General features: G+C 35.9%; 1 protein-coding gene across 1 annotated transcript in view; it reads left to right on the forward strand.

Annotated features, from left to right (window-relative positions):
* The window catches only part of ATRNL1 (attractin like 1), a 428,986-nt gene that overhangs the window by 225,215 nt on the left and 177,335 nt on the right, over window positions 1–26,436 (forward strand). Inside the window, exon 28 of the mRNA XM_014310189.2 lies at window positions 1,790–1,868. Coding sequence (XP_014165664.1) covers window positions 1,790–1,868 — 79 coding nt within the window. The remainder of the gene's footprint in view (window positions 1–1,789; window positions 1,869–26,436) is intronic.

The raw sequence follows: 26,436 nt of genomic DNA on the forward strand, positions 1-26,436 counted from the left end.
TAGTCACATTATCAATGCTGTAACTTCCAATGGTTTATAGTATCTATGGGTGTGTTTTTAAGACACTAATTTCTGATTTTAGCTTTGCAAGTAATTAATGTTTTGACTTATGAGAAGAAAATTTGGTGTGACCCACTCCACTGACATACAGAGCACAGAATCCATTTGTCTGAAGTCTTTCAGCCAGAATTCTGAATATTTTTTTATTCTACTAACTTAAGAGAACTGTTCAAGAAATTAATAAATGTGAAGGAGAGAATTTTCTAAGGGTAGAGATTCTCTTCCTGTTCATAATAAATCAGTCACACAGTGCAAGGCTCTCTCTTAGTTTCTTGTGTCCAGCTCCCTTGCATGTATTAACCTTTTCTAAATTCCAGGAGCACTGAGTTAAAAATTGCAAACAGACTTGCTGTTGTTTCCCTAATTTAGTGGATTTTGGAAGGACTATAGAGGAGGGGAAGAGTGAGATGGCTTTCCCTTACTTCATGCACAGCATCCCAATCTCTAGCAGCACATCAGTACCCTGATGCTGCGCTAAAGCATCTGTTGCAGGTACCAGCTGGACACTGCAGGGTAGAGGAAGGGAAACATTTCTGGGAAATACTATTTATAAGTCCTTCTTGGCTTAAAAACCTTAAAAGATGTTGCTGAAAAACTGAATTTATTTTGGTGGTCAGTGGGGGTTTTTTAGTTCTGCTCTTCTCTAGGCAACCAAATATAAATTTACAATCACTCGTGCTTGCCTTTAAAGGAAGACATTGGTTGTTGCTTTGCACTTATGCACAGTACTCCTCTGAACTATGCTACTTCCATAAATCTTGGTATTTCCTGTATTAAAGAATATATTTTGAAGCTTTTTGGCAGAAAAGTTGTAGATGTCTAGTAGTTATTTCAATAGTTAGATTAATTGAAACCACTTTGTACAGCAGAAGAGCAAACATGGTGTGAAAGTTCTTCACACAATTAGTAAATCCAGATACTTATATTAAAAAAAACTGTCTAAAAACTTGAAAGATCTTCTGAGTGATTACAAGTGCCAGCTTTAGAAGCCTTTTTCAGTATCCAGAAACTCACTAAAAGAGGTTGAGTTCAATGATCTTTCTACTAAAATACTTTATGGATTGAATGTTACAATACAAAGAAACTGAAGCAAGAGAGAAGGTGTATGCTCTGATTGTGCACTGCAGGTGTTTAATTTTCTTTTTTTTTTAAATTCTTCTGTTGTGTCTTTGGAACTGTAATGTGATGATGTCCTTGGAGACGTTTTCCCTGGGCAATTACCCATGGAAATACTCGATAAGATAACACAGACCTATTGTCACTATGCAAACCCAGCTCCTCAAATTAATTATACTCCTTGTGTAGTTACCCTTCCTGCATCCCAGGAAATTACTCAGAATTTACAAAATGAAAGGAATATAAACTGCTATAATTTTTTTTTTGCTATACTTCATCCTTTTTACTTCATCCTATACTTTTTTCCATCTACTGAACGTGGAACATGCAGTGCATATTGTTGAGGCTGTTGTGGATATCTGGAGGGTTGTACTGGAGTTTATCCCATGCTAATGGAAACATTTCCAGGAGAAAACCAGAGCATGTGATGTGCATTTGCTTTTGGCTTTGAACGTGGATGGTTGACTCTTTGTAATTCTGGTAGAGTTTAGTTTTCCCCAATTTTGGGGGTTTATTTTTCCATGCTAGAATGCCTTTTTATTGCTTTTGATACCCTAAAGATATAAGCTTTTCACGAGTTACAATTCTTATTTTTTTTCTTTTGTAATTGCAGTTGTTTCTTATCCTTACTGCTGGTAGCTGCTGTCGTTTGGAAAATCAAACAAACCTGTTGGGCTTCTCGACGGAGAGAGGTATCAATAACTTTAAGATTATTGTAGTAGCTTTATCTTTCAGAATATGTTGAGAACTTTCATTAACAGTCACTCCTTCCCTTTCTCCTGTATATGCAATTTAAATAATTAGCACTGCAAAAAAAAAAAATAGCACTGCAAAAATAAAATGCAGTCATTTTATACCTTGACTTTTTTATGCTGAAGAAGAAAAATCTATTTCTTTCTCCTGTCAAAAACTAAAGGAATTACAGCACTAGGCTGCAGAAAGGTAAAATTTCCTTATGGTGGCATATTTAGAATATTTAGAATAGAATTGAATAGAGTATCTCAGTTGAAAGGGTCCTGCAAAGAATTATTCAGCCTGACCACTTCAGGGCTGACCAAAGGTTAAACTATATTATTAAGAGTATTGTCCAAATAAATAATAATTTCTTGTACACTGATGAGGTTGGGGCACTGACCACTTGCTAGGAAGTCTGTTCCAGTGCTTGGCCACCTTCTCTGTAAATAAATGTTTCCTAATATCCAACCTGCACCTCCCCTCAAAGGAGCAAAATTCTCTATTAGAATCAGTAGTTTCATCATTAAATCTGTGGTGGCACAATTAAAATCTTCAGTAAATATTCATACATAAAATCACCTAATTCTTTTGTGGTCTAAATTCTTACAACTATGTTGAAAAATCTGGGCCAAATCTCTCTGTTCTTACCTGTTTAACAATTTATTGCTGTTAAATGAGGTTAAACTCTAGCTATGCTGCTACATGTATCTGATTGTATACTGATAGTTGTGATATTTCATTTTGCTCTCATAAATGAGATCTAAAATTTGTAGACAGTGATGTTTTCCCTTCTTGAACCTTCTAATCTTGATGATTTTTGGAAAAAGCACTTGCTTAATGTACTATAATCTTGAGGGTTTATTTTAAAGACAAGCTTTGGTCTACTTAATGATTTTTTTCTTAGTATACTGGCACTATGAATGTTTAAATAACTTTTTTACTGTAGATCTACAGTGAATTTATATATGCTTTAAAGGTGCCAGGTAACTAGCACTTATAATTTTCCTTCACTGAAATTATAATGTACTAATGCCAAGGTTTAGCTTCAAGTGGTGCTACAAAGGAAAATGTATGTTATTGGTACTTGTTTCCTTTTGGTAGTTTTTTAAAAATTCATATGAACATTCTTAAAATTTTTCTGAGAGCAAATTGTCATCTATTTCTTCTTATTTGCAAAATATAGATGAAAGTTATTGTAAAGTACCTTATTCAACTTAATATTATTTCATTTAAATTTGTCTCAATACTTTGATAGTTCTGTGCAAAACTGTGTTGTGATAGAATGTAGTAGTTCATTGTTTTAATTCCTCATGTTAATGAGGTTGGTTTATTGATGTTTTTAAGAACAAGTATGAATGTACCCATTTCCAGATCTAGAGGATCTGGTCTGTGTTCTGTGGTTGCTCTCCTAGATTTTTGGAGTATAATATATTTAATGTGGTCTTTAGGCATCATTAGATAATGAAAACATTCTCATACAAAAAGTTTCTCAAGTTTTCCAAGCATTGTTTTCCTAATATCATCAAAAGTACTTCTAAGATGGTATGAAAGCTAAAATAAGCTGTTTGATAAATGCAACATAAACATCAACCAGCTTCTTCAGAAGAGCAAAGGAGAAGGACATACTTGGCAACTGGATTAGAACTCAGAGCTTCATGGTTGGTTCTGAATTTTGGCTTTCCTTGAGTATAACTAGAGAAACTTGGTTTTGTCTTGTAGCTAGAGTTCAGTAGCATTATGAATTGTAAATGCTGAAAGAAATTTCCTTTATTTTCAATCTGCTCTTCACCACCAGCTGCAGTTCATGTAAAATACAAGTTTTTTATTACATTCCATGCAATATTTTCCTTTAATCTAGCTAGAAAACTTCTATTTATATGTAACATATAAGATTTTGCAATTAAGTGTTGCAAATAAATTGTATGAATAGCACACAGAGACAATCTACTGTTGAAAAGATTTCTGAAGTATCTACTTTAGAGCCCATTTGGCAGATGAGCTTTTAATCTCTTTCATCATTCTTTAAAGACAGGAATGCTTGACTCTTTAGATGTTACCTTCAATATAGACCCAAACTACAGTAATAGAAGTAAAACAAGAACACAAACAAATACAGAAAAGCGTGCTGTTAAAAGCTGTGCATCCTTTTATTGTTCCCCCTGATTTTCTTTCCTCTGAAGGAGGAGGAACATTACCATCCAGTTCTTGTCATCTTTTAGTAATACATTTTTTCAGGCTCTTGAGGTAAGCCAGAATTTTTTTTTAAAGATTTGTAGAGCCCTATGTGTAGCTGAAAATTCAGAACCTTGTCCTGTTTTGCCCTCTGACTTCAATGCTTGGCTAAATTGGAATGTTATTGATTCCAAATTGAACATAGCATGGCCTCAATCCAGTACAGAGCAGGAGCAAGTTGTTTGTGAAGAGGGAATGTCTCAGTTACCCCACTAATTTAGAAATTTTCCCTCCAGTTTCTTTCCGAATTCATTGCTCATTCGGCAAATACTTGCTTTGCACTGCTCAGAGCACTGCCCACATCTTGCTGAGCAGTTAAAATTTAGGTTCTATCATAGGTACAGGTAAGAAACTGTTACATTGTGTATATATGAAAATGGATAAATGTCTTCCAAAAAACATTAACTGATGTCTTTCTACACTAAATTCAGCTTCCTTTGCCCTTATTTGTTGGTCTTTCAGTTTATCTAGTTGAAATAATTTTTCCCCAAGTTAAGACCTTGAGCTTTGGTAATTTTTTTTTGCTCATAACAAAATTTTGGTTCATATTTTTTTTCTTACCTACATTCCTGTCTCTTAAGATATATTTTATCTCAAGTTTTTGAACTCTATATTCATACTTTAACTCCTGGATGAGCTTCTCTTCTTCTCTTCTGCCTTCTGAAAGGGCAAGGGACAGCAGACACTGTCTTACCTTATACTATCAAAGTTATTCACATTCTGCATTGAGGGAAAATGGAAAGTATCATTCTTTTATTTTATAGTTCCAAAAAGATCAGTGAAACTTTGAGCAGTAGAACATGAACAGCCTCCTGCCTGGCATCCCTTGACACCTTCCACCACCCATCCCTCCCATGGATTTGTGACATTTTAAAAAAGGTTTTTAAGAAGGGCTTAAGAAGTAAGATAGTGGAATATGGCTCATCTCAGGGAGCTTGTTCCTTGAAAAAAATAATACAGAATATGATGAGATGATTTCCAAAGCATAATTCTTATAGCAGTGTCTTGATAAGAACACCCCAAAAGTCTTGATAAAAAAAACCATTGAAGTCCCAAGAAAACAAAAACAAAATAGGAGGAATTTGGAACATTCTTGACAGAGCAGGGTAACATTTAGAGGTAAGTATGGAAATTGATGCAGGATTAGAAAAAGGGAAATATATACTTGCATATCAAATAAAGGAGTTCCTAAATATTGCAAGGTTTAGAAAATGCAAAGCATTTTTTAGTAGAGTCCTACACTATGTTAAAAGATCAGATAGGTATTCTTGGTTTTAATCTCTCATCCTTCCTTTTACTCCAAAGGCTCACAAATCTTTCTACTAGCACCTTTCTCAGTAAAATTTGACTTTCTAGTTCACTGGATGAAAAACCAAAAACTGTCATTTTCGCCCAAATGATTTGTTGGCCCTCTTGCATTTTATACCCTAAATTCACACAAGAGCCCATCCATGAAGCTCCAATCTGACTGTTTTCCTCCTTTATACAAGAAAAGATCTATCACCCAGATTTGCCAAATAAGAAATACGAAGAGAATATTATTTGTTTTCTCTGCATGTTTCAGATCTAAAATACTCATTCAGTCTTCTGCTCAGAATAGGTACAAGACAACCTGTTCATAGATCATTTTACTGAAAACTTGATAGAATCTGCATCCAAATGATTTCTTTTTAATAGTGCATTAAACTTTTCTTTTTGCTGACAAGATTACACTGAGGTCACTAACAAACTCACACAGATGGGACTATAAACCACAAAGCTTCTAGTTGAGTTATTTTAGCAAAGTATTTGCCCTTCCTAAGGTAAACCAGTTGCTGCTCAGATTTCCTTTTGTGCACCTTTTGTACTGTTGGTCCCCTCAGATGTTTTAAGGAATTGTTACTTTTAATCCAAAAGCCTGTAATCACTGATGTACATAAAGTGCCTTCTTCCCTTCTCTCAGACACACAAAAGACATGTGCCAATGTGTCATGTGTTGCTATCTAGGATCACAAAAACATAGAATTGTTTGAGTTGGGAGGGACCTTTAAAGGTCATCCAGTCCCACCCTCCTGCAATGAGCAACCAGAACAGGCTTCTCAGAGCCTCATCCAGCTTGAACTTGAATGTCCCCAGGCATGGAGGTTTCACCACCCTGATCATAAAAACATATTCCCTATATCTAGTCTGAAATATGCATTTGTGTATATTGGATCAGTCAGTTAGTTAAAATAGATTTGTACTTTTTTAAAATGTAAATAGCTTTTTTTTATATATTATTTTAATTACACACCAGAAGGACAGTGCATATCTTTAAAGATTACTTAGATTCTTATTTCCTCATGTAAAACACTATAAAGCTCTTGAGCAATGGGGAAGTAATGCATGATTGCCCTTTTAGGTAAAAAATGCTTGAAAGCCTGGATTGTGTGTGTGAAGTGCTTACCTAACTTTAAAGGTTAATATCATTTATATATAGCATCTCATTATACACTCAGCTGTGCACCATTTGCCTGTCTTAAGGAACAGCATATACAAACATAAAAACATGGAATTGTAGAAAATGCTTGTTTCATACAGTGTGTGGGTGCCACTGAAGTTATTGCTTCTGTTTATTAAATATGCTTATGTTTCTGTAAAAAACCCTCCACCTTTCTGCCTTGATTTTGTTATCAAGGTAGTTTTATTCTCTTAAATATTCAAAAATTCTTACAAATAGACAAATGAAACTGAAGTAGACTACTTCTTAATAGCAGTAACAATTCATGTAATAGCTTTAGGCTCATTTCTATGGTAACTCTAATAAGAACAAAGTTCAGTTATGTCAATAGCACTAATGAATGTGGAGAATATAAGCATTTCAGCTCGAGCTTTTTTGCTTTCTATTCAAATGACAATTCTTTAAAGTATTTCTTTTAGAAAGACAGTAATGGCTTTTGGTGAATATGATATTGCTTATGGGATGCAACACATTTACTTCAGCAATACTAAAACACAGAGAATATGGTGTATTCTTGAACAACAGTTTTTGAAGGAACAAAAGCAATACTTTGTGTTTCAGGGTGAGCAAAGAACCAACAACAGCAGATGTAAGGAAACCAAAAATATTGACATGCATAATTAATGTACCCCAGTGTGTAATAGTATTCATGTGTGTAGAGGTCTGCAGGATTATATAGTTTATAAGTTGTTAAGCTCACAGATAATTTTTCTTTTTTGCTATCTTCTTGTCTGTTGCTTAGCAAATATCTTACACATCTGTATGTAGTTACTCATAGGCTGTGTGAGTAATCCTACTGAAGTCAAAGGAGCTATTCATAGGACCAGAATCTCAACTTGTTATATTGCTCGGGCTCCTCTGAAATCAGTAGAGCTATGACTGCTTATTTCATCTGTGGATCTAGTTTTCCTGAGGATAACCGGGGCATTTATTTTAGGTTGATGTTTTCTGCATTCTCTCCAACCTAAAATTTAGGTTCCTCTCTGAATGAACCTTTCAAGCAATATGCCTGGGTAGCTGACACTAGATCTTGTCTCAGGACTCCATCTGCAGTCAGTATAAAAGGCCCTTCCAAATGACAATTTATCCTGCCGAGTTTTCAAAGTGTTCACTCTTTATACTCTGATACTTGTGGGGACCTGACTGCTTGTTAACAATACAAATAACCCATCGAGTCAAATGTCCCATACTGAGAGTTATTCTTCACTTTTTTTCCTTGCATTTTGTAAAATTGAGGTTGTATTTATAATACTGTCATTTCACAAAAGTAAGCATCTGATTAATTCTTTTATTGGTAGTGCTCACGACATGTTTGTTCTCTGTAAAAAGCAGTATTAAATGGTGCCAGTGACAGACTCAATATTATATTGAAAAAAATTCCGTTGGGGAGTGAATTAAGCAAAGCTGATACAAAGTATTTGTGAGAGCTTGCTAACAGATCTGTTTCTTCATTCCACAAAAATTCAGAAGGTAAAGAAGATAACAGACAACAACAGATTTTAAAATTAAAATTGTGAGCTCTTTAATAAAAAAAAATCAGGGAAAAGAAATTAAGTAGGTGTTTTATCATATGTACTTATGACCAGGAGAAGAAAATTTTTCACTTTTCTTAACATAATAACCAAAGTTCCTTCTTACATTTGTGTAGTGGAGTTAGCCTGAAGATTCCCAAAAGGCAATAATCAAAATAAATTAGTTTCATTATATGTGGTTCCTGGGATATGCATAGAAAGGAAGCTTGGATGTAGTTTTTACTGCTGATTACAGTACTTTAAAATTAATAGTTGTGATATTCTGTTCAGTAGAATTTATTATCAAAGTTGAGCTTTCTAAATATGAATATAAAATGCTTCTGGAGATAATGCTAATTTTATAATGGTGATATTAAGTCTTACTCTCTGGTTAACTCTTGCAAGTGTACTGGGGTAAGTTTTCAAGGCAACAGGAAGGTAAAATTAAGATTATTTTAAAGAGAGAGGGAACTGGTCCAAATGAAAAAGACTGCCTGAGGCAAATGGCCACTTGGCAGAACCTGGGGGTGCTTTGAGCTACATGGGCTGAGAGTTTTCCATGGGACTGGTTGTAAACAGAAGAGCATGAGCAGAAGTTTTAGCAAACTAGCTGTCAGCAAAAAGCAGTAGACAGTGAGAAAGGCAATCCTTAGTGGGACCCTGGAAGCCAGATAACTCCTTTAGAATTTCTGACAAGAAAAGTAATTTGAATTGGTTTCCACAGTGCTAAAGGAATGAGGATGGTGGATGTGTTCTTTGTAAATAAAGAGGATTGCACCAAAATAGATGATTCATTTCTGTCTCCTAACAAAAAAGAAAGAGCAGGTGTTGAATATTGGCCCAAAGTGGTGAGACTCTTCTTTATGTTTGTATTTCCTGTGTCTTTGCAGCATAGCATCAATTTTTTCCCCTATTAAAACACAAACAAACCTTCTGTTTCTCAAAGCTGTGTAGGAAGAATGAATTTAGCTGCAAACAACAGAAGTGTTGCAAGAACTGATACGAAGAGAGAATGAAAAAGTTTGACAATTTACAGTAAGAGGTCTTGAAGAGAAAAGTGCAAATACTCCTCTGTAGATACTCCATTGCTTTTCTCAGAGTTTCCAGAAATTTTAGTTGCACTGGGTGGGCAACTTTGGCCTAGGTGAGTCCCCTACAATGGAAGAAGAATAAAAGAAACTAAGTCTGGACTGTCCTTCTCCAAAGAGCTGGGGAATAACTCAAAGTGCAAGCCTGGAAAACATAGTTCCTCTTTATTACCCTGCTCTTCCTTTCTACCTAAGGTTTTGTTTATTTACAGTTAAATGCTAGCCATGTATTCTAAAAATTACATTAAATCATGCAAACAATAACTTTTATTGCTTGTAGTTTATGGAACATTTGCTACTGCTTCCACAAACATCCATTTCCTTGCAAATACGTGTTTTTTTTCCAGAGCTGATTTTTAGGTACATTTACATATGTGTGCAATTGAGTAGCAGTAAGGAGGGATTCATATCATTCCTGAATCTCTTCCAAAGTGTTTGCATTTCCCTTTGCCCAGTATGGATAGTAGCTGCCTTCTAAAATAAGCACATCCACCTTTTTATCTCTTAAAGTTAGTGTTGATAATATACAGACTAATTGTTTCTTTCTTCAAAAACATTTTGAAGGCACTGAAGTTTCTCCTATGTGGATGACCCCCTGCTAAACTTAGAGCTTTAATAATCAATGCAAAGCAGATGCAAAGATCAATGCAGCTAGAAATTAAATAACTTAACCAACTGATTTTTTCAGTGCCTGCACTATTAATTGGTTTACTCTGTCAGCAAAATGTGTTCACTGCTGTGAATGTCAGTGTTGTTGCTATCAACAAATTCCATGGGGGACTTCTGTACTCTCTGAAGATGTTTGTACACACAAACATTCCTTGGGGTCATCCCTCTTGAGCAAACACTGACTGTGCAGTTCCACTGGGCACCTTCAAGGCTTCTTCCCCTTCTCTGGATAGAAGGCAAAATAATAGCAGGGTCATGGTGACAGGATTTGCATAGTATATTTATTTCTGGAGGAACCTGCCAACACCTGTGAAAGGTTAGGTTGGAAATAAAAACCCCAGCAAACTCCCCTCCTCCACCCCACAAAAAACCCACCCCAAAATCCAAAACAAACACACAAAACCAAATCAAACAAAAAACCCCCACAAAAACAAACAAAACCCAAACAAACCCCCCAAAAAACCGAAAAAGCAAAAAACACACAATTAAGTAGTACTTAAAAAAACCCCATGGGTGTATGACACAGCCTACAAAAAAGTAGAGTAGTTATTCTTTTTCAAGGATCTAACAATGCAATGTTTATCCTTCCTGGAGCTATATTTTTTATTGCTCCAGCAGTTCACAGACAATAGTTGAGAGTTAGTGTGACCTGATATAAACCAAGCTCATTACATTATTTTCAACAGATAATTAATAATTAACATATAACCTTTGGCTTTCCTTTTATCTTCAAGTATTGACAGAAGTTGCATAAAAACATACTATGTGTAGAAAAAATGCTTTGAAATGCAAAACTAATTAAAATTAATGTAATGTTATTTTAGTACACTTGTATAGTAGCAAAAGTAATATAGGGAATATGAATATTTGAACAGATGATTATTTTTATCCATGTCATTCCATTTTTACACAAATAAATTTTGGAAAACAGAATATCATTTGATATTTTGTTTGGGATTCATTGGACGGAGTACACCACGGCAGTTCAATTGTGACATCAGTAAATTAGCCCAGACTGCTTTGGCAGTCAATTGACCCCCATGCAATTAGCAAAACTGAAACCACAATGAATCCTGTAGCTTGACCTTGTTATGTTTTTCTTCTGCTTGACATACATTTTGAAAATCCCAGTTAATTAAGACTTATCATAGACTTAAATAGCTGTAGCTTCTTAGCCTTTTATATTTGTGCAGCCATGGTCAGAAGTACTAAGGGAGGCAGGGAAATACAATTTCCCAGTTGGAGAAGTTTGGCTTTGGAAGTCTGTCCTTTCCTTTCTGCTGTTGTAGGTGCCTTTTTGCCAGTTCTTTCACTGCCTGGCCCATCAGTTCCTCACCTGTGGCACACAAACAGTTGTACAGGTGGTGGTGATACAGTTTTCATTAAAGATTCTGTTGGTGTTAATTGAAAGACTTTGATGACTGTTTTCCTTTATTCTGTAATAACCCTTTGTCCCTGGCAACTTATTTAGGTTTCTGTTCATTTAGGCAAGAAAAAGGAGTGAAATGGACACTAAATCTTTCTCCTAATTTTTTCTGTGTGAAGAAATACAAACATATGAAATACAGTCTGTTACTTTAATATGTTCTATTTCATACATATTTCAATATTTGCTAAAATACATTATGAAGGTATGAAATACCTTGTATGTGTTTGATTTTCATCTTAATTAAAATTAATCACCCATTTCTTAGGGTTGTATGCTTTCTGAATAAGTTAATGATGCACAGTACTGATCCTACACTGCTTTTTGCCTACCATAATAATTTTTTATCTTCACAAAGCTAAGGAATAATATTTCTAGAAGAGTGGGAACATGCATGTTAGAAAAATACTGTATCCTTGCATGTGTGACCCATGTACAAGTATCAGGCACACCAGGTTTTGACTTAATACCTTCAGTGTCCAATAATAATATTCATAATATATTATATTATATTATGTATGTTTAATATAATATAATGTATATTATTAAGTATAATATCATGAACTTGTCCCTTTCCACATTCCCATGGAAAGCAAGTCCACGTTGTTAATGTTATTAATGACTAAATCACCCATGCACAAAATGTCCACATCTTGTTAGAGCATCCAGTGTGCTGTCAGCTTACAGAAAACGATGGACATAAATCATCTCAGTGGACAGGGAGGAAAAGAGGAGCCAGAGAATTAGTCAGTGAGTTCCCAGAAACATCCATCAATAAAAGCTAAGCTGTTTGTAAGCATCTATGGAAAAAAAAAGATTAAAAGCCTGGATGTTTTCTTCATCAACCCAATCACACAAAAAGAGTATGCTTTTCTTCCAAGGTAGGATAAAAGTCCTTTTGAATGGAGGAGAGAACATCTGGTGATTGTACAGTTGGCCATTATAAAGACTATAAAAAGTCCATCCCAGGATACTTTGATAGGGAAGGCAAGGAAGGATTGTCATGATTACTTAGCTGTGGAGTAGGTGCAAAAATGGTCAAAACCCCGTAATCAGATGTTCCTTATCAGTGAAATGAGGGATTAACTATGTGTGGACTGTAGTTACTTCAAAGCTTTGTCCTAGCTCCAGAACTCATCAGTGCTTTTTAGTGACCTAAGTCATGCAGTTGGCTGCATTAGCTACTTCAAAGCTTTGTCTTAGCTCCAGAACTCATCAGTGTTTTTTAGTGACCTAAGTCATGCAGTTGGAGATTACATCTAATCAATTTGCATAAGAAGAGCTGGGTCAGGAGTGTGTTCCAAGCAGGATCAGGCTTCAAAACAACCTTTAGAAATATGGAAGCAATATCCATACTGGTGAAAGCAAGTTTTAGAAATAATCTGGTAGAAATAATCATCTTCACGGAAACAGCACAAAGAAAAAGCTGGCTGTGCTACAATTCCTCAGAACTGATCAATGGCTTAGAAAGGTTCACAAGCTGAATATAAGTCAACAGCAATCTAGTTACAGAAAAAGGAATTTATTTCTGGTTTGCATATGTAACTCTAAGACATTTAATTCTTGTCCTTTACTGAATATGGCATTGATTGGACATCATGGACAACTTAGACACAACAGTTCATAAAGTCTGTAGAACATTTGGAAATGTTCAGAGGAGAGAAGCAGGAAAGTGTGTCTGTTTATAGCAGCATAGCATAAAAGATCATGGAGAGGTGTGATAAAAGCCTTGAAGGTGGGGAATGGAATAATGCATTTATCTGAATCTGTTGTAGAAAGGATGAGAAATGAAGTGCCCATGTTGCACAAAGAACATTCAGGTGATACAATGAAAATTAATAAATTATAATGATATTGGTAGTGTAGTTCTGCAATCAATATTCTCCAACATTCCAGACACTTTGTCGGTGTAAGCCAGGATTTCTCTTAGACTAAGGCTACATGATACAATATTGCAGCACCAAAAATCCATAGTAGTGCTCTAATAGCACCTGCACTTCCTCATTAAAGACTATTTTAAAATCTACATTAATTTGATATTTATACTTTCATTGCAAAACTATGTCCCAAATGGCAATAAAGGCAAGTAATTATCCAGATATTCCATCATATTTTTTGCATTAAAAAGGCTTTTAAGAAGCAGCTTTCTTCTTTACAAATCTCATTTGCATAAATGCAGCCTTTGAAGTTACTGATATCATATACCATGGCTAAACTTTACAAAATTTCGGATACTAGAAAATCAGAGTCAAAAAATAGCCCCTTACCTTTTGTGCCATTTAAGTTCATGTCCATGCTGTCCATCCAAGTGACTGAATCATCCTGTGGATTGATTTTTTTTTTTTCATTTTTGACTTTTCATATCATTATTTGGGCTGGATTATTTGTTTTGCACCTTATATCCCCTTCATAGTGTAGTTTTACTGGTTTTCCCGTACGAGTGGCAGGCAAGGCAAGACAGCTTATTTGACCTTAAAATTGAAAAACACACATAGATGAGAAATTGAGCGAGTTTTGTGTTGTTTTTCTTGGGGTTTTGTTTGTTTTGGTGTTTGATTTTTTTTTTTGGCATACATAGTTTTGCAATTATTCTGATTTTCCTCTAACTGAACCTTTAACTGACTTTAAGTCTCAACAGTATTTTAAAATACACATTTTTGCAACAGCACTGTTTAGCACATACACAGAATTCTTATAAAAGGTAGCTGCTACATGTTTGTGAGTCATTATTCTTGCTTTCCTGTATCCTGTGACAGATGATATCTATCCTACAGATGGAAAATACTGTATATTTTCAGTAGTTTCAGAAAGGCTTGTTGTTTTCTGACATGCAACTGACATAATTTAAACATACTTTCTTCCCTTATATAATGACCAATTTACATATAACCTTTGGCTTTTCTTTTATCTTGAATCACTGATAGAAAATGGCATAAAGTCATACAATTTGAGCAAAATATCTCTCAAATGCAAATTCTAATTAAAATTAATATTGTGTTCCTGAAATGCAATGCTTGGGGTATCATAAATATTTGAATATTAGTTTTTCCATGTTGCTATTAGTTTTTCCATGTTGTTTGTTCCTAAAAATTGGTTTAGGGTAAAATATTTGAATCAAGCACAGAGTGATGCAAAAGCTAAATCCTAACTTTACTTAATTGCTTTAAATTTTTTTATCAACTGGAATGCATGCAAATGGCGAATGAATAAAACACCCACAATTACCTTTCTTTTTCATTTTTTGTATATCTACTTACAAGGCTGCTATTAACCCGAAATAATACTGTGGTATAAAAGCTGTTACAAAACATTTCTTTTTGACAAAGATATTTTTCTTCAGGCTGAAAAAAATCTCACTTTTAGTGGAAGGTAAGCAGCTTCATTTAGATTAAACTTTTTTTTTGTGGAAGAAGCAAGTAAATATATATCTCTAACATAAAGAAATAAGGTGATTTAGCTGGATTGCAAGCAAAATAGGATATGAAGAAATATAGTCTATCATCTCAGCAGTAAATAGGTTTTTCTAGTAGTTGATACAGTCAAAATTCCCTGTCAACCCACATAAAATTCACATTCATAGCTAAGACTTACAAAGGAAAGTTTATATCCCTCTATTTTGCTAGCATCCTGCTCAGGTCAGACTGACATTATTTTGAAAAGTTTCTGCTATCTTTGAGAGATCTTCCTCTAATCCATACATTTTGCAGATGCTATTTCTGCTACTGAGTTGAGCAGAGTATTCACTTTTTCATTGCATCTCAATTCTTACACTCTGTAAGTGCCCATTTACTGCTCAATCCCACAGCATCCCAGTACACAGATTCGTAGTTTATGGGTCTCCTTACTCCTAGAGAAGGGAAATATTATCTGTTTCTGGGGGGGAGCTTAAATTCCTTTCTTTTCCTGTTTGATTCTTACCAACATGAGCTGCAGGATATATGTATGTCTGAAAATCCTGGCTTTGTTTTTCTCCCCATGATGGAGGGAGGCCTCAGGCAGCCAGCTGTCATGCAGCACTTTCATACTGCTTGCTCAGTGTCCTCCAGGTGGGAAAGTAGTGTAAGTGTTTAGAAAATGTTTCTCTGATCAGAGATTCAGCTGCTTGTAGGCTTAGTCCCCCAGTGGGACTTGGCCCTCTGTTATCAGTTTTGGAAGCACTGAATTTCAAAAGCAGCATTCACTGGACTGCTCTGCACCAGTTGAAGTAGGTATTTGACGCTGAAGTCTGTCAAAGACATGTTATTGGTGTTTTTAGGAAATCAATTGTTTTCCATTTCATGTGAAAAACATTGATTTGTTCACACATTTGTTTCTGTATAAAAACTTTTGCCTGATTTACTCAGGGCAGTATTTTCCCCAGAGCTGATGTTAAGAGCTAGTTTTGCCTACCCATCATTGCCCCCACATTACTGTTAAAAAAACAGTTGCAATAAATATTTTCAGAATATAGGTAACAGTCATTGAACAAAGCATTTGTTTTTGCCTGTGAGTTTTGCCTTGTGGGATAAGCCTGAAACATCACAAACAGAAAGCATGTGCTATTCTCCAGGTCACTGTAATACCATGGCCCAAATGGATAACGAGGAAATGAGGACCGTGCAGGCATAACTGCCTACATTTAGTGCTTTTTCTGCATGTTCTAGGAGGCAGACTAAAATTTTAAATGGATAAATCTGCAAGAAGGGGAATCCTACGGCAGCTGTTAGTGGATTTACCATTGATTTAGTGGGGTTAAAACTTTGCCCTTTACAATTATTTGAGCTGCTCTGATCTTGATGGTGTTATGCCCCATCAGTAAATTGTATAAGATTTCCAGCATTTGGAAAACATTGAGATACACAAGAGCTACAAGGCAGTTCAGTGTGCACTGTGACTTCATACTGCAGCTGCTCTGTACCTGCCTCTGCTGTGCTTTCCATCAGGTGGGTGTGATTGCTTTGAAGAATCCAACGCAGTTTGTAGTTCACACCATTCACAAATATTTAAGCAGGGAAAAAAAACCAAAAACCCACAATCTAAAAATAATTTTTTTTCTTGGAGGGCAAAAAGCTATTTTTTAATCATCTTTTGTTTGTGATTGTCTTTGATTTTCACACCTCAAAGTGCCATAAAATCAGCTTTTGATCTTCACGCATTCTTAAAACAATCTAGCAATTAAGTGAACAAAGGGAAAAGGTAGGAAAGTAAAATTGTTTGTGAAAGATAGTGAATCAAATTATAAATAGGGCTTTTTTTGTCTGATTAAATTAGAGTAATGTTTTAGCTCAACAAAATTACACAGTGACATCTCCCCCCGCCCCCATGCTCATATTAAAGTTTGTCAAGTGGTGCTTATATGCTTTTCATAATAATGAACAAAGTTCTGAAGTTCTGGAGAGTTTCATTCCCATTTTAGCTGTTGAGCATATTTAACACCTCTCATTAACGTACTTTACAGTTTCTTCTTCAAGAGAAGTGTTTGTTGAATCCTAAGTGAAGGTGCCTTTGATGCTGAATGGCTGCTGTGTGTGATAACAAGGGAGTAACTCTGCAGATTCCAGTGCAGTCGTGTCTTGCAGCAGGTCATTGTTCTGTGGGTGTGAGGCCGGCATACTTAGTGCCAGTCCCTGAAGAGATTGTGTGGCTTTGTACAGTGGGACCCACTGGTTAGATAAGGAAAAAATACATCTTCCTGATGTCTTAGGGAGTTTGTAATCATAATTCTATTCAAAATGGAAAGTCATCCTTAATTGAGTGGGGCTCTGTTTAGTTTTTATCTTTTAATAGAAAGAACATAATGCTAAAACCCCAGGTTTTTTTTAAGAATGGCACATGTCTTTCCATGATATTGGTATGAAATGTCATTCTCCCAGAAGAAATGTTTCTCTAGAAATACTGCTTTATTTGTATCATCATGCTGTAAGAACACTACTTTCGTGTTTAGCTGTAATTCTGTTCTCCTTACTGTTTTTTGCACAAGTATTCAAATGCACTCTCTGCCACTTATTCAGAAGGCTCCCAGAAGAAAGATTATCTATGACAAAGCTTTTTCACAGGGAGCCTCTCCAAGTAAATGACAAACTTGTGCAGCTGTACTCATTTTCTTATACTGTTAGTCTCTGCCAGAAATATGGGAAGAGGTTCTAATAAGCATATTTAATTGATTTTATATCTTTCTTTCCTTGTCCTCCTGATTTTGATTGTATAGCTGTTATCTTTGATTTTTCCACTGTTCTCATTCCCTCTCCCATCAGATACATCTGTTTCTCCTTTCTGTTATTCATCATTCGTTATCTTTTCTATTTTGTTAGTACTTGAATATGCTCTTATGAAACACATCTCAGCTGTGTTGTGTTTTTTGTTAAAATTGGCACTTCTAAAAGGCCTCTGCCTTTTGGCTTTTATGCTTGAACTCAATTGTCAAAATGATTTCTCTAGATTGATGACTCTTTAGAGAAAGCACTGCCTTTGCCTGAGTGCATTGCTGGTACACAATAATAATGAAAGGTTAGACTGCTTCTTGACTGTCAAAATCACCATACAAAAAGTTTAAGACGACAAAAGGGACAGTGCAACTTGGTGTAATGAAGAAGAGAGGATGCAGCAGCACAATATTGTTGGCTTCTGCCAGGAGAGCACGTGCCTTACTACCCAGGATCAGTGCAGGAAGGACAATAGGAAACTGAGGCCTCTTGACCTCCTTAAATTTGTACTTGAGTACTTAGGGCTCTCCTTATTGACAGGGATCAAAATAAGGGTTGAATATGAACGCAAGGAATGGTGTTTTCATGTTTCATTTATGCTACACAGTTGGGCAAGCCATGGTTTATTATCCACTCTAAGGGAGGGAATAAAAGGAAGTTCAAACAGAAAGAGATTTACGTCATTTGGATGTGAAACTTATATTTTCTTACTGGTATGAATGGCTTAAAAGCATATACTATCAAAAAAGGCACCAGCCATAAAGTATCTGTCAGTGCATTGGTAGAGGATTATACCTTTAATTCTCCAGAAACAGGTCTTTTGCTGGAAGCTTGTGGAATAAAAGAAATAACTATTCAGATCCCCAGATGCTTATTCACATCTTACTTTTTTTTTTTTTAATTTAAAAATATCTACAAGCTGCATTTTATTAATGCTTTTAATTTTAAAAGTTGTCTCCTCATTAGAGGTACACATACAGTGGAACGTGAAGCAAAGCAGAAATTGAAGAAGAAAACTGTAATACATGACTTAAATAAGAAAGCACCAAGTTGCAGCTTATTAAAATGAATTTCAGTAATAGCTAGCAAGATTGTTTCTTTCAAGTCAATGCATTTTCTGGAGGAGTACAGGTGAATGGGAAAATGCAGGAAACTCTCATTCCATAATTTTATTTGATGTTAGGGGTGAATTTATAGTTTGTTCCCTACATACTCTTCCTGTTATTATTTGCTTCTGCCGCTTAAGCCACTTGAATGTATAAATGTATCTGCCCCTCCTGTGTCTCAGTGTCTGTCCTACACACAGAAAGAGTCTGTCTGCAAAAGAAAGGGGCAGCTGGGGCTGGCAGGAGGCTTGTATTGCCCTCTGGAGCAGCAGGCCTTTGCACTGAGGTCTGAAATTTGATTTAGATACCTAAAATTCCCATAGGGATTCCCCTGTAAAATAGAAAGTAGCATAAACTGAGAGTAATACGTGATGCAAATTTCTCACTGTAACTGCTTACCTGTGTGTCTCTGTATATGCATTATGGCTATGCCATAATCTAAGACCCAATCCATCCCTCATCCACAACCCCTCACCCCCAAGAAAGACACTACAAGAGTGGACTGAAGGACTGAAAGACATACCTATAAATACTTGTGCCCTTAGCTTGTGTCCCTGTGGCAGAAGCTCCTGAAGTTTGGTTCCTGGGGAGATCCCTGGGCTCTGTTTGTGGTCATGGTAAATGAACTGCAGTGTTCACCCTTTTCATACCCTCACCCTTAAAACTTTCCCTGTTCCATAGGTTCATTTGCTTTTCTTGGAAGAGATTATTAATATCCCAACCTAGGCTGCATCCTGAATTTAATATCAAGTTTGATTCCATTTCACTGCATATTGTATCCAATAAATGTTCAATAGCTTGGGAGAGAGTCAGCTCCCCTTTCAAATTAGATTTTAAACTTTCCATTTGCTACTTTAACTCTATTAATATTTTTTTCATCTTTTGTGTGTTTTCTTATCCTTTTAAAATGAATTTTGGGAGTGTGAGTCTGAAACCCAACTTTGTGTCAGGGGAGTAAGCTCTGTGGCAAATTCTGCCACTGCAGAGAAATTTTATTCAACAGTAGCACTAAAAATATCTGAATAGTCTTCATAGGTAAATACTCATTTTACATCTGTAACCATATACACTCTCCATATTTTATGTAATTGATATTATTTATATGTTCAATTTTATTGCAGATTCCACAAAGAAATGAGCACTGATCCTGTTTTAAGTGGGGATTTTTATTTTGGATCTTTGAGAACTTTTATCTGGCGATTCAGAGGTTTAGAACATTTCTACAATGCACCTTGGAAATCTGTTTTTGCTTTTTCATAGCATGGCTTTTTTTAAAAAGTGCAAATGAAAGTTACAAGTGCAGCAGGCATTTTAATACCTGAAGCAATATTTTGTGCTGTTCTGAATTGCTTTTGGCAGGCATTTGTTCTGATTTTAAAACATTAGAAAGAAATTATGCATATTTATCAGATATTTTGAAACTCTGAGATGTTTTGAAGTTCTTAAGATTTTATGTTCAGTATTAATTGGTATTTTTCTTTCAGTACAGAGAAATAGACTCAACCAGCATCACATAATATTTTGGATTGTGTCCTTGAAAAAAATTAATAGTTTTGGATACACAATCTTTAAACCTTCAGAAATTGACATCACTGATAACTGAACAGTAGTTTACCCTTAAAATGGGTAATCCCTTAAAATGGGATATATCAAAGGCAGCTATTTAACCACAGTTCCCAGTGAATTTGCTTTGCACACACTGTTCGTGTCCCTTTATTCTGTTTTTTTAATCAATTGCCTACAATTGTAGCAAGTCCATTTGAGGATTTATGTGTAGTAATTTGGTCCAAAACTAATTACATTTAATTTATGAAGTCCTGGTAATTCCAGGGAGAGTTGAATCTGCCCTTTTATCTGGACTGATGTCCTCATCACCTTTCACATCCATACCATACGTGCTTCAGATGGCACCACTGTAAGAGCAGCACACTGACATAATTGCAAATGATTGTGTTATTCATTGTTAGGCAGGATGGAACCTGCTGCAGTGCTCTGCATGCCTTCATTGGAGTGGAATGAAATGTCATCACCTGGGTTTCATACAACATACCTTAGTAAGAGGGCTGGGAATAACAATTATTCTTCCCAATATAAAAGTAGCTCATAGATTTAGGGGTTTGGGGTGTGGTGATGGTTTTTTTTTCCTTTCAGGTGGGTAGAAAGGCACAAATGTTTGGTGCCCTTGGTACAAAGTTAACAAAGCATTATATTGCCACTTGGCCATCTGTTGGGATAAAATGGTTGTTATTTTCAACAATGCTACATTGGTACTTTCCCCACCCCAACTTGTGATTTGCTCTTCAGGCATTGTGCAAGGGGACATTTTTTTCCAGTGTACTGTAGGTGAGAACTTGCTGAAATTTGTGTGCTTGTGGCTAAATACCTCTTTACCTGTTTGCTCACCGAGGATGACAGATCTATTTTATTCATTGTTTAATCCTCACAGAGGCATCTACCATTTTTTGCTCAGTTTTATGTCAAGCAAACCCACGCAGTTGTTTTTTCCACGAATCAGATTGTGTTCACTCACAGCCAATTCTCTCAGGTGCTCTCTCACCTTTCCTCTGTCCTTCTCCACCTGCCATATGCTAATGTGGCTGTGCCTGTGCTGCTGCTGCTGTTCTTTTAGTGGCCATGGCAGATACTCAGGTAACCTTCCTTGCATCAGAATGACTCTGCAATTTGTTTAATTTTTAATTAGTATTGTCATAAACATGAATAATTGCCTTTCATTTATGTATAGCACATTTCACATGTTTTGAGACAGAACAGCTTGAAGTATCTCTTGTTTTTAGAGACATACACAGGATAGAGACACAGTATGTCAGTTTATCCTTTAATATTGTTTCAGATCAGGAAAAACAAGGATTAATATATCACTGTAAATCTGTATCTCTTGTGCTGGGTATATTGCTTTTGCTGTTTTCTATAGTTGTTGTAATCAAAAACACGCTTTAAACATACAGAAAGTACAAGGTTATGATGAAGATTTTACCAAATATTATCATAATTCTGTAAGCAAAGCCAGTGTTTCCTCCTGCTAGCCACAAAGAGGAAATACTACAAATGGTCTATGAAGGAATTAAATTCAATTTGTTGGCAGTTCTGAGCTCCTTTGTTTTTTGAGGTTTATACAAAGTGAACATATGTGGAATACTGCTACCAGCTTGCATTCTCTGATAAATCCAGACAGGCAGAAGAACACTGGTGGCACAGTGTAGTATAAGGGTGTTTCTTATGGTTAAAACAAAATCTGCAAATTCTAGCCCTTTTGAGAAACCAATGTTAGCAAGATTAGAACACAAATTATTGGATGAATGTGTTAAATGTCAAATGTTAATGCCAAATATACTTGACAATAAATTAAAGGTTTCTGTTCTGTGATTTCCATTGATTTTCCGTAGTATACAGATGTAGCAGAGAGAGAAGCTGAGAGATTTCCATTCATAATTAGGGTCAAAAAGTGGTCTTTTACCAGGAAACATCTGATTTGCATTGAAAGGCTTTTCTTATGGCAGCAGACTGTTGCAGCTGTCCTGTAGCCTCCTGCAGCCTGGCAGTGACAGGGGTCAGGCTCTGTCAGCTCGGACCTTTGCTGCTGTGCAGACGTGAGCTGGTGTCATTGCACAGCCTGTCAGCGCCACTCTCCTACTTCAGGGACTTCTGTCACTCTGAGTGACCAGCTCTGGAATGTCACTGCTGAGCTGAGAGAGGAACTATGAGCACTTCAAGGAATCATGGCTAATGTGTGTTTTCAGAGAACCTTCTCACAAATTTTTGACTAGGGAAACAAGGTGATTTTTCTCTGTCCTCCATTTCCTCCTAAAATTTGTAAGCTGTTGATACACGTCACAATTTCTGGACCAAAAAAAAAAAAAAAAAAGGAGAAATAGCAAAGATAATGAGCTATGAGCTTTAACAAATGTGAGAAAAATAAGTGTCTATTTAGAGGGCTGAGACTCATCCTCGTGTTGTGTTTGGCAGTAACCAACAAACCACTGTGTGCAGAGATGCAATAACCCATCCCTGACACATCAGGACTCGCAAAGAGAACCCAGGGGAATCTGATATCCTTATGAGTGAAGGAAAATGAAGTGTCAGGGGACAAAACCCACAAATCAAAACTTCATTAAATCTGTTTGAATGTAATTTATGTGTTACACATTTTATTCTGTCCAAATAGCAGGATCTTAATCATGTGCATATTGTGACTTTGGATAGAATAGATATTCCTGAAAGTGGCAAAACAGGCCTTCTTTCGAGATTTTTAAAGTGTGTCTAACAACATGCATGGCAATGATGAAAGTGTTTATAGGTTTTTCACTTCCAAGAAGTAGGACTTGGAATGGGACAGATTCTTTTGAGTTTTTTAACGTAGGTACTTTTCATTTGTATGAACAAAAATACTTAGTCTGTTTTTAGTGGAAATGCATGCTAATAATTTCATTTTTTCACAATGGAGACATCATAATCTGGTTTCCTCTGGGGCTTCAGATGCTGTGGGTTGATCCTAGTCTGCATCTCCTTGGTGGTCTGGGTAGTCCTTTGCTGAAAGGCATTGTCAGCATCAAAGCCACTGCAGAGAGATTATCTTGCTGCTGTGATTTCCTTGCATACATCAAGGTTTTAGGACATCCTCTTGCTTATTCATCTGGGACATTCCTTATTTCTCTGAAAGATCAGAAGGAATCTGGAATTAAATCAAACTGCTGAGTAAACTGGCATAGTATATTTTGGAAACTTTTAAGTTGCTATGTAAATTCCAAAAGATCTATTATAAAATTATTGTATAGAACTTGTCATTAATTTCACCTGTTCTTTTTTAATACTCATGTGATTTGACAAATTTGACTCTATAAAATATTTGGACTAAATGTTCTATTGAATTTTGCTTCCATAAAACCTTTTAACAACGACGCAATAGATTCATTTTCTTTTCTATCTGAAACACATAATCTACACAAGAAAATATTTGAACAAGATATCTAAAACTATACACAAGCCTTGTAGGTAATATGTAATTTTGTAATAGGAAGTAAACAAACATAAAATCATGCCACCTTCAACTCAATTTTACCTTCAGGAATGAGCACTTGTGAGAAAACATCCAATTTTAGCTTAGCTAATTTTCTGTGTCACTAGCAAAGAACCACAGGAAAAAACCACAGTATTCAAATTTGTGTTAGCAAATATTATTTTCTAAAAAGAGAATAGTAACAATCTTCATCCCAAAGTAGAGCTGAACATCAGGGTGTGAGTGTATTCCTACAGTTGTTATCTGACGTCTGAGGCTTAGCATTGCTGACATCTGGAATATTTCTCAATGTTTTTCTATAATGTGTTTCTCTCCAGCTCTCTGTTATTGATCATGCATCCATTTGCCATGCAGTCAGATTTTCCTAAATGTTTGGAGCCTCAGTTTTGTTCTCTTCCTCTCTCACTGCAACTATTTTACATTTGTTAAAATTTTCCTCAACAAACAGTGGAAAAGAGTCGAAAGTTCAAGAACAGACCAAAGACAACAACTGCCAAATGGAACTGTTGCACATGGAAAGTATATCTGCAATGGTTAATATGGATTTAAGGGAGATTAAGTCTTGTGCTACTTCTCTCTTACCAGATCTTCAAGATAACGGTTGAGCAATATTGGCACAGGTTGACAGAGATGCTTCATATCTGTCTATACAAGTGGTGTAGAGGATAAAGAAGCATATTTCAGTCCAGTGGGGGTAGAAAAAGGAAGTTTTACTATTCAATGAACAATTCCTGTCTTTCTGTGTTGTTGGAATATTGACCTCTTTCACTGAGGAATCCTTTCATCGACTTCTGTGGATTTAGATTGTCTTGGGTTTCCTTTGAGGTCGATGTTATGAGAGACCCCCATCTGCTGCTGTTTATTTTTTACTAAAGAGATTGTATATCACTTTAGAAAAATGTAGCCCTTTGGTACATTAGTGAAAATTTACATTGTATTCACCTGCTCCTTTAAATTAGTAGCAGCCGTAGCCTCCATATCATAATTATCTGTATCTTAGTATCTACAGTGAGTATACAAAAGAGTGCTTCTAACACTTGGAGTGTTGGAGAAATACAGTTTGGTTTATTCCTGTTAGGAAACATTCTCGCTTCTAATGGCCAGTATAGTTTACTTCATGTCTTGCAAGCATGCAAAGTAGCCTCGTTTAATGAAAAATTGCAAGGTTTTAGTTTGTTTCACTATGTTTAGTTTTAAATTTCTCTGAAAGTTTGGGGTAGATTTTGCTTACTCTGCTACTTAGGGTTTTTTTGCCATCCCATTACTGAAATCTCATGGGCCAGATAATCTACAAAAGCCCAGCAGCATAGCTACTGTGATAATAAACACATAGATTCCCAAGTCAGATTTTATTTTAAGTTACTGTGACACGCTCTGCTCTTGAATAAATGTTTTTATTTAAAATGTGTAATTTGTACCGAAGTCTTTCATAACTGAATCACTGAATAATCATAAGACAAGGCCCTGAACTAGCAATCGAAAGGTCAAGAGAACGTGGTCAATAATTATGTGATCATGCTGGGACTTGGGGCAGCAGGCTTTCTCTCTTGCCATGGTTTATCAGGGTTTTTTCTGCGATGGGCAGGATTGCAGCTGGCACAGCCTGTGTGTTAGGCTTCTGTCAGGAAGCCTTAGCAGAGAAATGAGCTCTGAGAATGTGAAACCCAGCACACAGGGAGTCAAACCAAATGAGTTCAGCGTGGCCATTGTTGGGTTGGAAGTGTGGGCTGCAGCAGCCTCAAGAACAGCTCTGAATTGCAAAGAGTCCGATTGTTAAATGATTACAATCGTTTACTGCCGGAGGCTGTAAAAATTAAAAAGATCCAAGTGTTTCTTTCAGACAGAGATGCAGAGACTAATTTTACATGAATGCATGCCCTAACAAGATTAGCTGGCTTATTCAGGCATATGAATTGCACTTCTGTTCCTCGTGTTAAACAAGCTTGTATCATCAGAGCCCCTTGGAGCTTGATCAAGGTCTCAAGCAGGCCTCTACTTTCACTCCTTTTCTTTCACTATTCTAACCTTAGATCTCTGAGGTTCCCCCTGTTTTCATGCTGACCTTTGCTGTTAGTGCTCAGCTTGAATTCTTCATTTTCTATGCTTATTTTTCTTTATTTTTAGCACATTATTCTCCTAACAACTCTGTGTGTAATGCAGAATGATGTCATAGTTTAGAAACACTGTGCCGATGAAGGAATGGAAATGATCCATTCTTAACAGCATTTTCTGGGTTGCAGCACATGCTGCAGTCCTACAACCTCAGTGGTGCCATTAGGGTGGCCACCATTTCTGCAACAATTATGCAAGCAACCAAGAATTCTTTTCCTGTCATGGAATTAAAGATTGATTTTATATCTTGGCTGATCTGTTGATGGTGAAGCATTAAAAATTACTAGATTACTGCAAATATATGTTAAAAAAGTCAATCCTTCTGAAATTTCTTCAGCTTCTAAGAGCAAACACAGTGTGCTTCTTTATGTTTTGTGAAGCAGTCTGACTGAAAAAATCATATTAAAAACAGTAGTACCTTTTTAAATTTAGGTGGATTAAAAATTCTGTACTATATTATGGATCAATTTTTAAGGGTCCAAAAATAAATTGTTTTGAAGAAATTTGATTTTTTCCTTAATTTTAACTTTTTCCATTTCTAACACACCTTTGAATTCAGGACTAGTATATATTATGCATCATCTCACAGGCATTGCAAAGTTCATGTTTTTAATGTGTTTTGAAAACACCTGTTCATTAATAAATCAATTTAAAAAAACCTCCTAGATCAGTAAGTATATGGGTA

The sequence above is a fragment of the Geospiza fortis genome, unplaced genomic scaffold, assembly GCF_000277835.1.
Source record: "Geospiza fortis unplaced genomic scaffold, GeoFor_1.0 scaffold1303, whole genome shotgun sequence".
In the NCBI taxonomy this organism is placed as follows: Eukaryota; Metazoa; Chordata; class Aves; order Passeriformes; family Thraupidae; genus Geospiza; species Geospiza fortis.